Source organism: Euprymna scolopes, chromosome 28 (assembly GCF_053919585.1).
Source record: "Euprymna scolopes isolate OS-2025 chromosome 28, ASM5391958v1, whole genome shotgun sequence".
NCBI classification, from domain to species: domain Eukaryota; kingdom Metazoa; phylum Mollusca; class Cephalopoda; order Sepiida; family Sepiolidae; genus Euprymna; species Euprymna scolopes.
In genome coordinates, this window is record NC_136509.1 from 27,808,485 (window position 1) to 27,825,709 (window position 17,225).

A 17,225-nucleotide genomic window follows, 5' to 3' on the forward strand; every position below is an offset into this window, starting at 1 on the left:
AATGCTTTCCGTTTTCTTTTTTCTTTTTTTTCTAAATAAGTTAGTCATTTTGTTTTTTTCTTTTTATTATTTGACTCCTTTAATGATCAAACATAGTTTAATAACAAAAATGGAATTTTAAAATCATATTAAGCAGAAAGTAAATACATAATTTGATTTAAAAAAAATAAATGAATAAAAGGCCGGGATAGTTTTATTTTTTTTTACAAGTGTGTGACCACTTATCAAGGCCCAAAGGTCACTCGAGGATAAGGGTTAGGGTGGTAGTTAAAATAAGTAGATATAACTTAAATATAAATAAAAATTAGATTTGAATGATCATGTCTTTATTCTCCAAAGAATCCAGTTCTTTACGTTTTGTTCAAACAACCAAAAAACAGTTATATATTTTGTCGATTTTCAGTGAACGTGACTCATCAGAAAGAAAGCCCTAATTCGTGTCCAAAACATGAGAAAAATCTATATAAATAAAACGGTATATACATGTATGTGTGTGTTTAACCGATAAACTGTGAAACTACCGGTCTCATAACACTGAAATGAACAGGAAATAGTAATCATATATCTTGGATGTTTCATCACAAGTGAAAATCTTTTCTTTGGATGGATGGATAACGCATACAGAAATATGTCGGCAAGTTAAAATACAAAATATGCCGACTTTTTTTTTTTTTTTTTAATTATTTTTACGCATGCACGAATTCATTCATTTACATCTAGAAATGGCTTAATTTTAAATCTTTTTTTATCTGTTGGGTTAACTCAAATGGTAGGGAACGTGGCTAAGCACTATTTGGTTTCGATTCTAGCTGATGGAGTCCTTTAAAAAAATTTTTTTTAACTTAAATCAGTATTGTGTGTGTATATATATATATATATATATATATATATATATATATATATACACAGGTTGACCCCCACAAAAAAACAAAAGCTAAATGGAGGCCATCTGCTGTAGAACGGAGAAAAAAAGACCAAAGACCCTAGTATTTTGATGTGATGTTTTGAATATAATAAACTAATTATGACCAAAGTTTCATTTCATTCAGACAAAACACTGAGAAACGGGACCTAATTAGAGTTGGGGCCTGTTTTTTTTTGGGGGGGGCACCCTGGCTCTGTAATAATAAATACGAAATCTGCATGAATTAAAATATATTTGGGGTATATTTTACGATCGGCCAGGTCGAACACCCTTGCTAGTAAAAAATAAAACTCAGACTATGAAAGCATTTATAGTATGTGCATGGTGATTAGTTATTGTTTATTTCCACAAATCGGTGCCACAGTCAGTACTGAGAGAACTGGGTCTCTTCAAATCAACTATTCCTTTAAGAATGAGTGAAGACATGGTCACTGGAATCTAATTTTCTATTTATGCATGCTCTGGAATTAAAAATGAATATCTATTGAGCTTAAACCTTGAAAGTCTGACTATAAAGTATATATTGCAGAAGATCAGAACTATATTGATACCGTCAGTTTCAAATCCAAACAAAGAGGACCTATAATGGATTACCTTTGCTAAACTCTCTTTAGCCTCTGTTTCTATGAGACCAATTATAGGTCTCTCTTGTTTGAATTTAAAACCAACGATACTAATATTTTCCTGATCTTATGTAATACATATAATAATAAACATCACACTCTTGTTTTTTTTTTTTTTTTTTTTTTTTTTTGTAATGATTAAAGCATTCTGCTGAAGTTCTCTCCAACTAGGCTTATATAATCTGAGGTTATTGTTTTCCAGAGGTTAAGTAACCAATGAAGTGTAACGAGGTTAATACAAGAGTGCTCAATACTGAAGTAGAGCAGGATATACTCTTTATTTGTTTTTACATAAGCAGTAATATGTTGCTACACAGTCATGAGCATGTTTCGGTCAGCTAGCTACTAGTAACTAGAGACCTCTTCAGTCAATGCAGCAAAGTTTGCAATGAAAATATCAGGTCTTCTTCTTCACAGGGAGTTAAAATCAGGAGGTTTAGGCAGATGTTGTGAATAATAAGATTTGGTTGTATGTAAATAAGACCCAATAGAGGTGTGGTTTTGAGTCTGTGTTGAGATATAGAAAAGGATGGGAGGTTAAAGAATGGTATTTGTATATGTGTGTGATGGCCACTCCAAATCTAGTGTGTATAGGTTCTATTAGTGGGGAAATGTGAATTTGACATATCTATGTTAAAAGGGGGTTCAGATTTTAGGGAGGGAGGGAGGGATATTCAGTTATAAAAATGCTTGTATTTGACTAGAATTTTTTTTATGTGGTCAGAAAACGTACAACTTCTTGTATATCCCCCTCCCCACTACATTATCCCTACCTACACTAGTGAAGAGATTAAGAGAAAAGGAGCAAGTGAAAAAGGAAGGAAAGAAATAAGAAAGAAAAAAAGAAAGGGAAAGAGGAAGAATGGAAATTAAATATTTTATTGGTGGTGATTCTAGAGTATGTATTTCTCCTTCCTACTCGTCCCCTTCTTGTCTACTCCTTCACCCTCACTTTCATTTCTCATCATAGCTTTTTTACTTATTTATTATGCAAGGCTGTGGAAGTTATATAGTAATCATAATAATAAAATTTCAAAATGTATATAATTAATTTATCTCCATGCTTAGATATAATCATCGACTTGTGATAATTGTAATTAGAAATAGAAGGTAAGTGGGGTGGGGGGGTAAATAAGTTGGTGATTGTGATATTTATGATAATTTTTAATAATAATATGGATTAGTATCAATAGTGGGAAGAGTGTTTATTGTAAGATTTAAAAAGCAAAATGTGAAGAATAATGGATTTCAAAAAATAGAAGGTGAGATGTAAATGGCAAAAGATAAAATATAGAATAAGTCCAGATAATTGATCTGAAAGTATCCATGCATATATATACATATGTGTACATATGCATGTTTTTTTTATTAGTTTTCAAATAGATTAAAATGAAAATATTATAGAGTTGTTTTTTAAGTTTGTTATGTGACTGAGCATATTCTTTACTGTTTAAATTTATAGTTTACTTGGTGGTTGTGAGAGGTTGAAACTAGTCAGTTTAGAGTTGGCGATTTAAAAGTTATGGTTAAGAGTGCTTTAATATAGTAGAGAAAACTATTGATTTCAATTAGAACAAAAAGTTAAAATTAGATTTTAAGTTTAGGCAGATAATTTATTCCGTTTTATTTGTTTGGGTTAAGTCGTATCAAAGATTTCTAAAGTGTAAGAGTTGCGGCAAGGATAACAACATAACATATACAGATAATCTTTTTTTGAGATTTTGTCAAATATTTCTAGACGTCATTAAAGAGTTTGGGAGTGACTTGATATGGAATATAACATACATGTATATGTTAAGTGCCAAAATTTCAGTGGATGAAATGAGGGAAATAAAAAAAATTTTTTTTTTTTTATAAATTGGAGTACATAGAGTAATTGCTTGAAGGTAAAGTCGTATGAAATGATTTTCCGGAGCGGTGCCGACAAAGATGGTGTAGTAATAAAATTAGCTAATATTAAATTTTGTGGATACTTAATCATAAAAAGTACACTTTTTGTGGGGTCTTAGTATATGTAGTCTTAGAGCTGTGTTTGATAGGGACCTAAGTGGGAGGAGTATGTAAGTAATTAAGGAGGTGTGATTTTTTTAGCCTACAATTTATTGATGTTTCTTGTTTCTGAGTTTTTCACCTAAGCAAAGGAAACAAAGGGAGTTAAGTTATTGACAAGTTCTGTTTTTTTTTTTTGTTTGTTTTTTCAGGATTTCCCAGTTAATTGGTGTCCACTGAAATATGTAGTGTATGTATGTATGTGTGTGTATATATATATATATATATATATATATATATATATATATATATATATATATATATATATATATATATGGCATAATCACTTTGACACCGCGGTTCTTGCCAAAGTTAAACAACGGTGAACCTAGCCAGTAACACATGGGTGACCATTTGGGATTGCTAGGCATTGTAGATATCGCACCGGGACATAGAAATTTCTAGGTTGGTATCTGTGAGCGTGTTTAATCCACTGGGAGAGATGCACTCTCAGTCTTTATTAACACATGCATCTAGAAAAGGGAAAATTCTGATGTAATGCTTGAAGTCTGCTCTGTTTTGTGGCAGCCATTGCACCGATATATAAAGAAGTGTGATTGGTCGGTTCTGCACTAAGCCTTCACCACTATAAGTCATCGGATTTTTCTCTGTTTGCTAACTGTTTCATGAATGTGCATGCGTGACTGGTTCACATTGGAGATTCCTTATGTTAAGAATATATAGTTTGGTAACACCTGTTTAAAGATTGTGTCAAGCTGGCCGAATGGTAATTGTACAGGTCTCACTGTCTTTAGATTTTTGTTTGAACTCAGCTTGAGTATGTTTTTGTTTTACTTACAAGAAGTAAACAGTTCAGATGTCTCGGTTTCTTTCCGTTTTTTTTTTTTTGTTTTTTTTACTTCATTTTCTTTTTTTTACTTCATTTCTTTTCTTGATACCTACGATATTTCTGTTTATAAATAAGAATTCTGCATTAATTAAGATATAATATTTATGCATATTTTACGACTGGGCAATGCTGGGTGGCCTGCTAGTATATTATATTGCTTTTCTGTAGTCTACAACATCCTATCTTAAACCGTCCTTATAAGTAATGAAATTTTGTTCATCCTATTCATTGTTTTTAATCCTCCCATAATATTCTTCATCATTCAACTGACAATCCATCCATTTCATTAACCTTTATCCTTGAGCAGTGTTTGCCTTTGATAAGTTGTGACCCACTGCCTTAATTAAAATATATTTATGCATATTTTACAACTGGGCAATGCCGGGCAGCCTGCTAGTATATTATATTGGGAATATATAGTGAGAGAAAAAGATGGCAGAATATCAATACAACCACTTTCTGGAAGACTACCATTTCCTTGATGTTTTCTCCGATGACTTTTGAGGCCTGCTCGTAACTTGCACTAATCCACAAGAGATACGCAAGCATAGATGATTTTATTCCCAGCTCCCTCGTTGCAATCGAGATGTTTGATGCGTCTCTAGAGCTTACAAACTCAATCGCAGATCTTACCGCACAAGCTGCAAGAGAACTAAGAAAAACACGAGCACATATTTCTATGACAGGTGCTCAGTTGAGCTCCAGTCGGTTTCCTCCTTGTAAGGACATTCACACAACAGGCGCTGCGCATCTTCCTATCACAACTGAAAACAACTTTCGTTTCTTCCTCTATATGTTTAACATTGGCTGAAACTTTAATGAACAGAGTTTCTTTCTAGGAATTCCCCATCTGTGGAATACATTACCATGGGACTGCTTTTCTGTAGTCTACAACATGGTCGTCTTTAAGTACAATGTCAACAAATACCTGTTATAAATCGTCCTTATAAGTAATGAAATTTCGTTCATCATTTTTAATCCTCTCATAATATTCTTTATCATTCAACTGATAATCTATCCATATCACTGAACCTTTATCCTTGAGTGTTGTTTGCCCTTGATAAGTTGTGACGCATTGCTAACATATTATTTTTTAGTTTGATAGAGATTTTTTTTGTGTGATTTCTTTTTTTTTCTTTGTGTGATTTTTTTTTTTTATTTTATTTAAAAAAATTTTTTTTTTTACTCACTTTACCCAAAACAAGGCATACTGCCACTTGGATATAAGGGGCTTCCATTTGGGATCATGTCTAAAAGGGGATTGTGAGGAGTTGACTAGCAAGATGTCTGTTCACGTTACATTTAAACTTCTGCATGTCAGTACAGTCAGGCAAGCAGGAAACAGGGAGGGCATTTCAAAGTCTAGCACTCAGAGGGGAGAAACTATTAGCGTAGAAGGCTTTCCAGCATCTAGGGACCTCTACAGTAAAGGGTTTGTCATGAATATATACCTCAATGGGGCACAAGTGCTATGATTTCCTCAGAGCAGATTCCATTAAAGTACTTTTAAAACAGACACAGATGCAACATTGCAGTGATGAGACAAAGGTTGAAGCTCAATCGATAGAGCGGAAACTGTTAGATTTGAGACTTTTTTTGGAACCTTATCTAAGAGGAAGAGACTAGCAGTAGATACGGCAATGCATTGGCAAATGATAGCTTTGTAGAGGTACAGGATACTCTCAGGTGTGAGTAATTTTCTAGCATGGTAGAGGGAGCTGACCTTCTTTGCAGCAGTCTTGTCAATGTCATCAATCTGTTTGTTTAAATTCATGTTTCCTGTTAATGTTAAGCTGAGGAATTTGAACGATAAGCTCTCAGGTAGCGTTAATAGTTAAGAATTATTATTGATTTAAAGCTGATACTCAATTATTTATATATATATATATATAACTAGAAAATCCACTATTAATTAATAAGTACTGTTGATATTGAAATACAAATTCAAAACCTAATGGTTTAAAAAAAAAAACAAATGCAATTTTTTTTTAAATAAATATATCCATTTATTAAAAACAAAATTTTTGATTCACAAAAGAACCTTCGTCAAGGTAATGCAATTTTTTTTTATTTTTATGTGCTGTAGGTGGTAATGCTTAGGATGTCTTCAGATGATGTTGAAGCAACGTTTTGAAGCTTTATTGTCTGGTTCAGTGTAGGTGCTGGTTGTGCGCGTGTGTCAAATAATAAGAAAGTCCACTGTTAATTAATAAGCATTGTTGATAATAACAACCAATATATATATATATATATATATATATATATATATATATATATATATATATTCGTTGTTATCATCTTGAAAGGAATATTAAAGGAAATTTTGATTATTCTTGTATTTCAATTTTTTTGTTTTGTTTTTAATATTTCAGGGGAGAGCATAGAGGCTGTTCGCAGTATCAGCCGTCACATTCAGCAACTACGGAGTCATGGATTGGGGTTTACTAAGGTAAGACAAACTTTTTTTTTTTTTTTGCTGTTAATTATTAAGAGAAAGGGAATCTAGACGGCTCTGATTGGTTGAGTAGAATTGTGTGGTGAGGAAGGGGTATATTGGAAACAGTTAAAGTAAATCAGATAGTGAAGGGCAGTGTTAAAATCCAATTGGCCTTGAAGAGAATCTCTTTATTGCCAATCTAAAATGACAATGGAAGGTTTCTAAGAATATATGATGCAACTAGTTTAAAATAAAATTAGATTAATGTTGTGGATATTACGTTCATTTAAAGCCAGTTATGAAAAATATAATCAAAATGACTACATGATGATATCTGGAGTTCAAATAAAATCCAATATGGCTAAATTGTCATGTATGGAGTTCAAATAAAATCTAAGATGGCTATGTGGTTACATGTAGTGTTCAAATAAAATCCAAAATCGCTGCATGGTCACATGTGGATAGTCAAGAGACCAGTAATTTACAATCTTTTTCAAATGATGAGCCATTCTAATTTCTCGTTATTTTATTAGCTCACATTCAAACAAGACCAAATTCTTAAACAGAACAACTTAAAAGAAAGAAAGTAGAAAATATTTGAAGTTTCCAGGAAAACTAACATATATTAATTATTTTGAAGGAAACACAAACAAACAAACCTCTAAACAAAAGGTTTCAAACTAGGGGCAGTAACAACAGCTTCGTGTGTTAGTGAATATATATATTCACTACCTACAAATCTTTGTTATGGTTGGGTTGGCCTTTCAGGTTCGTTTGTACTTTTTGTTTGATTATGAATTCAAATTAATCACCAGCTGTTCAAGACTACAATTGTGGGTGACTTTCATTTTGTAATAAAGACAAAGGTTTAATGTTATCCGAAATATAAAATATAGCCTGTCAATACTTCACAATTGTTAAGTGCAATAATATATCTGGTATAATTTAAAGAATTTTAAGTTTATTTATTGGATTGGTAATTTGATTGTGTTTGTACAGGGAGGAAGAGGAGGGGCAGTTGAAAGCTGTTGCTTTGTTTGGCATTTATTTTTCTATCACTTTTATATATGGCTATGTTCATTATGTATAAGATTTTATTATGTATTGCCTGTAAAGTGTTTTTCGCTATATTATTTTAATAGTAGCATGCATGCAGGTTATCTTTGAATGTCTGGTTTCATCTCGAGTACTATACGTCCTATAGAAAAAGGTAGAATGTATTTTGCATCTATTATTTGAATTCTTCGAACTACTGTTCTCATCTTGACTTATTTTCACAATATTTCTATTGATGTAATCTCCAACCTCCTTCAGGTATATCTTGTCAGACTCGGGAATCTGTGCAGAACTTTGAACAGAACCGTTCATTTAATTTACGGGGTTAGCATGCTCTCATTTCATCAGCCATGACTGGGTAGGAGTCCTAAGTAATTCACAGTTGTATTTTAAGTGTCGTCTGCATTGAAGATTTAACCTTTAACATATTGTAACTTAGAACTGCATTTTACTAAATACTTTATCCACTACGCCATGATGATATTTTGCATTGATTGGAAAAGTGAAAATTGACTTGACACGGCATCCTTACGCAAAAAGATGACTTTTAAACATGTTAAAAACAGCAAGAATAATCCAGATAAAAATATAAACATCCGTATATTAACTGATTTTTTTTTTTTTTTTTTTTTTTTTTTTTAGATAAGTAGCAATATTTGTATTAGTATTTATTTGCTTCCCCACGAAAGCAAAATGTGACACGAGGTCGTTTTTAATGTGGGGTTAAACCAACTTCCCGAAAAAAAGGTAAAAGGGGCACTCTGGTAGGGAGCAAAAATAATAATTGTCTCAGTATAGAGAGTTTCCCATTTGTTGACCAAGGCAAATTATCTTAAGAGTAGCATCCGAACAGATACTACACTTTGAGATATTAAATCTTTTATTCAGGCTAAAATTACAAAGTAAGTTCAAACTGAACAAAAAACTTAGGCACAAGGCCAACTCAAAAGGGGGGGGGGTTGTTGGTCATGCCTGTCACTCCAGAACTAAACAAAAGTTTCTCTTAGCTAGTATCTTCTTTCACCATAATACCGCAGTCACCCTTTCGTACTGGGGGACGTCCTACTTAGCACCCAATTGTTTAAAACATTTTTTTATTAACATGTAAAAACAAAAAAGATAACAATACTACACTTTGATCTTGGCTCAAAGGCCAAGAACAACAATACACATATTATTCAGATTCTTCAGACTACTGCTCTTGTCTCGGATGTTATTCTCACAATGTCTCTGCCGATGTAACCTTTGACCTTCAGGTGTATCTTGTTGAGCTCGGAATTCTTTCTATTGAGCTTTGGAAACGGAGCCTTTTATTTAATCCATGGGGGTATAAATAAAGAGTTCCATTTGAAATTCCATGCAGAATCCATAGTTCAGCAGGAAAGATTTTTGAGTTCAACAGAAAGATTCCCGACTTTGACAAGATACATCTGAAGAAGGTGGGAGCTTACATCAACCGAAACATTGTGAAAATAACGTTCAAGATGAGAACAGTAGTCCAAAGAATCGAAATAATACAAATAATCAATCCTCATCTCAAACATTCAGAAATAAATAACAATAGAATTACAAACAGACGAAAGATTGCAAATGGCACAAAATATTAATTCAAAGGTTTCACGATTATTTAAAATATGAATAATTTATATTAACACATCGCTCTTAATCAAAAAAAGTATTAATAAGAAAGGTAATTTGTATTAAATGTGAATATAGGTATCACAAACCAGCCTAGAGTTTAGTGTACAAAAATTGGTAAATATAGTGAAATCCCTTTTATTTCAGTTTGTGAGAACTCATTTATTTTTTGAAGAGGACTATTTTAATCAAAGTTGGATCTTACGTTTCTTACATTTTACGTTAAAAATTGAATCTCACGTTTCTGAATTTTTTTAGATGAGGATTGATTATTTGTGTTTGACACAAATTGTCTGCAAGGACCCATGGTGTAGTGGATGAAGTACTTGGTAAAATTCAATTTAAAAGTTGCAGTCTTCTGGAGTTTGCAGGTTCAATCCTCAGTGCGGGCGACACTAAAAAAAACAATTGTGAATTACTTAAGAATCATGGATGGTGGATGGAATGAGAGTATCTACCCCCCCCCCCGCCCCGCCCTCCTGGGTGAATAAAGGGTTCTGTCCAAAATTCCATGCGGATTCACAAGTCTGACAGAAAAATTTCCGAGTTCAACTCGATATACTCGAAGAAGGTTGGAGGTTACATCAACTGAAACGTTGTGCAAATAAAAACTCAAGATGAGAACAATGATCCGAAGAATCCAAACGATACTCAAATTTTCTCTTTATGAATGTAAAATTCTTTCTCTTGTGTCAGTTAAAGGTTTTAATCCAGAATTACTTAAAGTTTGATTATTATTTTCAGTGACAATTTATTATTATTTTTTTTTTTTTGTTAGTAGTTTTTCGACTTAGTGTGCACGATATTCTCTATAAGAGCCTCTCGATTGGTTTCAATAAAAAGCAGGGCAATGTTGGCAGCTGGTTTGGCTGCCCCATACCCAGCATTACAATCTTTAAAGGAAGAAAATAATTAAAATAAAGAAAAGGGGCCACCGGTTAATAGAGTGGGCTTAATATAGGTTTTAAGTTCTTTTACAAAAAAAAAAAAAAAAAAAAGATACAAGTTGAAATTTTGAGGGAATAAAATTTTTGTTTCTGCCTGCTTTTACATTTTCATTTTACTTTTTTTTTTATATATAATTATTTTTCAATTAACGGTAAAGTCTAGCTTGATTTTTAATATACTATGAATCATATCAAGAAGATTCAATGTGGTAACTGTTGAAATGAATCTGATATGAACAGTTGTGTTTTTGTATTTTTCTACCTTTTTAAAAATATCTTTTGGGAGAGGTAATGGGATTTAAAAAAAAAAATTTTTTTAACAAGGGATGCACCTCTTACCAATGTCCAAAAGCCACTCGAGGATAAAAGTTAATGAGTATATGGTAGTCACTGAGACAGCAGCGTAATGGTAGTGGTGGAAAATGGGTAGAATTTGATTATTTAAGTGGATGGCTCAACAAGAACTTGTTTATATTGGACTTGAAGATGACCAAGTTGTAGTCACTCAGAAAGCAGGCGAGCAGAACAGTTCTGCAAGCAGTTCTAGGAAAGAAACTTTGTTGATGGAATTTGCATTTAAATTTAGGCATACTGTGAGAAATTGTTATAGTGGTTGTAGCTAAACGGATGCTTTTTGTAAAAGTTTGGCAGGGAGTGGGGACCAAAGGCTCACAATGTCTCTTCTGTGAGAAGGATTGCAGGGGGGAGAAAAGAGTGTCCTCTTTTAGGTTTCAAAGCCGGTTTTAAGCTCTGTCAAGGCAGGAGAGTGAGCTCTAAGTGGCCCCTCCTCAGATGTTGCAACGGTACTTAATTAACACTAGATTTTTTTTTTTTTTAGCTCATTGAAAACAGACAAAAGTTGTAGCTTGTTGACGTTAGTATGATTGCTTTATGCCAAATTGATGGTTGAATATGATTAAGTTTGTGCTCACTTTTGCATTAAATACTCATCCTTATTAATCTCTAACTGTGCATCGAACGGATACCATAATACTTAGTTTGCTGCACCTTATCATAACAAAGGTCCATACAAAATTTAGGTTAGATTGGCAGATTATTTTCTGAGAAAAATTGCAATAAACAGACAGAAATACAAACAGACGTGTATATTAATACGATAGCGTGTGTGCTATATTCTGTGTCACTCTTACATTCAGGTCGTTTAATTGTTATGTACTTCCATTTCTTGTCATAAATAATTTTATCAAGAATTCTTCATAAGTTTCGGTTTCGATTATGACTGATGGCACTCCAGTAATCTATTTTTTTTATTTTTATAGATAATTTTATCAAGAATTCTGCATAAGTTTTGGTTTTGGTTTAGGTTTTGATTATGGTTGAAGAAACTCAAGTTATATATATATATATATATATATATATATATATATATATATATATATATATATATATATACACACATCTAATTTTTTCATAAGTTTTTATTTTGGTTTCGATTCAAGTTAATGCACCGTCATATGGATATATATTTTTATTTTTGAAATCGCAACTTTATAATATATAAAAATCGATAGAACATTAACTCTATAATAATATGAATAAAATAAAATACCCATCAAGTGTGTTTGAAAGCCAAATCACAACGTAATTTTATTTTATTCAAATTAAAACAACGTTTCTATATGAACTCTCATTCTTGAGGTTATTCTTGCATTGCCTACGCACAGTTCAAACATTTCAAAATACAACCGCTAGATGCAATGCGCGGCTCTTTACAAACAGACTTCTTTCTCCAACTTTACAAAATGGCGAGGAATAAGAAAAGGAAAAAAACAACACACTGAAGATGGAGTATACCTCTGAAATATATTTTTGATAAATTTCAAACAAGTAAAATATTTATTTTTCTAATATTACGTTGATGCACTTGATGCATATTTTATTTTATTCAAATTAAAACGTTTCTATATAAACCCTCATTCTTGTCTATAATAATATATACGAAATCTGCAAGAATTAAAATATCATATTTAAGCGTACTTTACGACCGCACTTTGCCAGGCCTTCATGCTAGCTTAGTTAAATACTTTTGCAATTTTAATAAAAAAAGCTACAATAATATCAGAACGTCTCCATTTACACTGAACATCTATAGAATGCTAACATTAATATATTACATATGGATGAGTCCCCTGTGGAATTTCCACAGGTCCCGCTAGTTATGATTAATCTTCAATTGCTATGATGATGGTACATTTGTAACGACTTTTTCACTTGTTAAATAACCTGCACTTTTAGTTATACTCTGTGGAATTTGCCCTTGCAAATTTATCTTTTGGACCAATAATAGCACACAAGGTGGTAAACTTTGAACAGATGATAGATGACTAAAATTATTCAGAATTCTACTCTTTGTCCGTTTTGGCTAGGAGCAAAGTGCAGTATCTGTTGCATGAGAGGCAAGCAAATTGGGACTTCTACCCTTGGCATATAAATCCCGAGTCAAATCTTGCCACTTTTATTCGGGTTACATTCTACAGTGCTAATGTTTTAAAGCGGTCCCAATTTGAAAGACAAATTTAAGGCGTTAAAACCTGCATAATCGTCTGCCTTTGCTTTCTTCATGCACAGTAATCAATTATTTTTAAGAAAACAATGTTTTGCACTCTTGATAATTTTTGATACATGAACAGTGCTTCACTGAGCTTCAATCTATGTTCTCCCCCCCCCCCGCAAAACATTCACAACAAACATTAAATTGGGTGAAAAAAGCGAGAGACATGTTATACTGTAAACAAAACAAAATAATTAGTCAAGAAGGCATATATTCACAAAAGATGTAGTTTATATATGTTTAAAATGGAATTTACAGCAACAGGAAAAACATAGAATGTTCGTGAATATTTTTAGAGTTCTTGTAAAAACAAGGGGAGTCATTAGCTGAGATATTGAAGCAGCCTGAGTTGATTAATTAAGAGCTGCATGAGTTACATGGGTCAAAGAAAATCGTAATGAAAACTTCTGTGTTCATTTATATAAATTCTAATTCATTGGAACTTGTTTGTAAGAGTTGATGTTCATTTGATTTTGTATTGGAAAGAGAGTTCAGCGAGAAAGATTAGAAATATTTCAATGAATAAAGTTTATACAAATTAGCAGACGATAATGAGTCGATGAGTTGTGCGTGTCTGTATGATTGTTAATGTTTGTGCAGAGATGTTGCAGAGATGAGCACTCAACGGAGGGGTGCCCAGTCACACCGAGCTGTGGTCTCTGGTTAACTGGGCTCTACTGGTTTCCTGAAGAAGAATTTGGGTTTTTAAAGGATTTAGGTAGCTCCCAGAAAGACTATTTTGAATAAATTCAGAAAGTTCTTTGATTGGTCTAAAATATAATTATGTTTTTAGTCAGGATAGTTTATGCGCAGATGATATGTGTACAAACTAGTTTACGTATTTTGATATGTAAACATCGACTGCTACAAACACTCGTCTAGTTACAACCACTGTCAAGAATTTCCACAACTCTTCATCTGTACCTAAAATTAAACACAAATTCCATCAACTGCCCATCGGTGGAACTCTATACCATAGGGCTACTTTCCAATTGATTATTACATGGTCGTTTTTACATCTAATATAAAGTTCTTGTTAAGCCGTCCTCTTAAATAATCAAATCTATCATTGCAATGTTGTTTCACCAACGTCTTGTCACTCATTAACCATTATCCACGAATGGCCTTCGGGCCTTGGTAAACAGTCACTTACAAGTAAAATAAATAAAAAATTAAAAAGAAAAATTTTCGTAAAGATTAATTTGAACTAATGTATATGAAGAAAAAAAAAAAAAAGAAGCAAACGTTGAATTTAAAACCATTTTTCAGTTGCATAGATTTTAATGTCTCAACTTCATCTTTCTGATTGGTACCGCTCTAATATATTAGAACATCTTCTACACTTAAATCATTCCAAACCATTTTACGGCTAAGTAATACGCTACAATTCCCGTTGTGAGTGCTTAGAAAGTTTGGCTTTATTTTTTATAATTTTATTTTTGTGTTATTTGCAAAGATATCTAGTTTCATTAATGTCTGATTTGTGACCCACTTTCGAAGTTTTCCAGTTTTCTCAGCTCTCTTGATCTCATTTTATTTCCAAACGTCAAAAGAAAGAGAGCAATACTTTAAGGACATAAATGCCTGCACTTACACACAGATTTTCTTTTTTTTTTTTAGCTTTACTCCTCTATCTCCGTCTCTTTATAACTGCTTATCTGTGTTAAGTTATTAATATCCATATAGTTTAGACTTTTATCTAAAACTAGCAGGGCTACCCGGCGTTGCTCGGGACCGTATAAACAATGAAAAAACAAAAGCAGATATTGAAAATATGTTTTATTCTTAGGGGAGAGGAATCTTTCATCTCAAGTTTTAGCGTTACAAACAAACATTTGTCTTATATATATATATAATGACAGGTTTTTTTGGGGCCCCCCTCGAAGATAACTGATCAGTTGACCAACTTCTAGTGGTCTGTTTGACGTGAAATTTCGATATTTGTCATCCGGGTGATGGGGCTTCGATATGATACCAAATTTGTCAAGTTTGGTTCCGTCTTTCAAAAGTTTTAGCGTTACAAACAAACATACATACATACACACAGACGTTTGGCTTTTATATATATAGACTAGCAGGGCTACCCGGCGTTGCTCGGGACCGTATAAACAATGAAAAAACAAAAGCAGATATTGAACATATGTTTGATTCTTAGGGGAGAGGAATCTTTCATCTCTATGTATTATTTGTTTTATCTACCCTAGGACTGATATTGTTCATGTTTTATCCCTAGCATAGGTAATTTACAGCATGTATATGAAATTGTTTTACCTTAGGGAGAAGAGAACAGGTAATATACAACATAATGTGTCTATATTACATCCCTGGCAACGCCTAGAAACCAGCTAGAACATGTATTTCAGTCAATCTTTATTATATCCTGGGCTATGCCGGGAAACCAGCTAATCTCTTTTTAGTGACTTGACCACCAAAATACCTCCCTAAGTGTGTCCTTTCTTTTGAACTTATTAGATATAGGTATCTAGAAATGTGTGTGAAATTTTGTTGAATGCATTGTTCACTATGATTTTCTTATTGTTCTACACAATATCAACTGTAGCGAAATAACACAGTAAACTTAGTGTAGTGTTAGAATAAAGAGCAAAGGAAAAAATTAGAATCATATTTTGTAATTGCAAATCTAAATTTGCTAGCATGTACCAGTATTGGCCAGGTTGTGGAAATTTGGAACTTATAACATATGTAGTGGCCTTTTCCTAGATACCTATTGCTAAAAATTATACTTTCATTTTGTTAGAAAAATCTCTCTTCAGATGCCCTGCATCATTCAAAATAAAAACAAATATTTTTATAATTGTTTCAGTATATTGCTACACAATGTGAAAGTTTTTAACGTTTGTAAAAAAAATCATGAATGTGCTTATATTGCAAAAAAGAAAATATCAGTGCACAGTATTGAAAGTGTTTGAGATTCAAAAGTCTGTAACATTTCTACTAACTTCATAAGATGTCATGTGAGAAACTGAATTGAATATCAAGACATTATCTGAAGCGTTTTTATTTTGGTGTAACATATGTGTTTACAGTGAACCTTAACTTTTAATAAACAGATTGGTATGCAATGACATAGGCTAAGAATCTTTAAAATATATATAAATTGGAAAAATGTGTGAACAAATGAAAAAAAAATGATCCGCTCCACTTGATGACATCAAGCACAGTAATATTTTAGTGAAGAAAATATGAAATTGATGTTCAGTGATTAGTTTGGATGAATGAGAAAATGTAATTGTTTGATGCATAAAAATAACTCAGTTGCTGTATTTGATATTAAGCAGCAAAATATAGTGATTTGAATATTTGGGAAAACATCAAACCAGATTATGTAAAAAGAAAAAAAAAAGATGAAATTAGAAAATATATATTTTCTGTTTATGAGTTCTGCCAATCAAAATTTTGTGGCAGAAATTGGGTGATTACCATGCAATTTTATTTTGGTAAAATTCTTAAATTATTAGAATGTTTATTATAATTTCTAATTAGTGACTTGTTATAATCAAAATCCGCCCTAAAGAGTGTCCTTTCTTTTATTAGGTATCAGAGTAGGTATCAAGATTTCTACTTCTATACAAATGTGATATTTCAGATCTGTACATAAAAAATTTGTTGAATATATAGGTTGAGAATTGTTCTGTGTCGCTCTCTCTCACACACACACGCATTCTCACTTTTATAGATATAATAGATAGATTACTCTAGATATATTTCCATATGTCTGAATACCCTATATACAAATTTTCAAATCTGTAGATAAAAAAATTTGTTGAGTATATAGGTTGAAAATTGTTCTCTCTCTCTCTCTCACACACACATTCTCAATTTTAGAGATATAATAGATAGATTATGCTAGATATATTTCCATATGTCTGAATACCCTATATACAAATTTTCTAATCTGTAGATCAAATATTTGTTGAATATATAGGTTGAAAATTGTTCTTACTCTCTCTCTCTCTCTCTGGCTACCTCACACACACATTCTAACTTTTATAGATATAATAGATAGATTATGCTAGATATATTTCCATATGTGTGAATACCCTATATACAAATTTTCTAATTTGTAGATAAAAAATTTGTAGAGTGCATAGGTTGAGAATTGTTCTC

At 32.2% G+C, this 17,225-nt stretch overlaps 1 protein-coding gene across 28 annotated transcripts in view; it reads left to right on the plus strand.

Moving 5' to 3' along the window:
* LOC145249540 (uncharacterized) overlaps positions 1 to 17,225 on the plus strand; it is a 917,547-nt gene that overhangs the window by 536,545 nt on the left and 363,777 nt on the right. For all 28 annotated transcript variants that reach the window (XM_080111167.1, XM_080111174.1, XM_080111165.1 and 25 more), the window contains one exon: positions 6,820 to 6,896. In XM_080111167.1, coding sequence (XP_079967293.1) covers positions 6,820 to 6,896 — 77 coding nt within the window. The remainder of the gene's footprint in view (positions 1 to 6,819; positions 6,897 to 17,225) is intronic.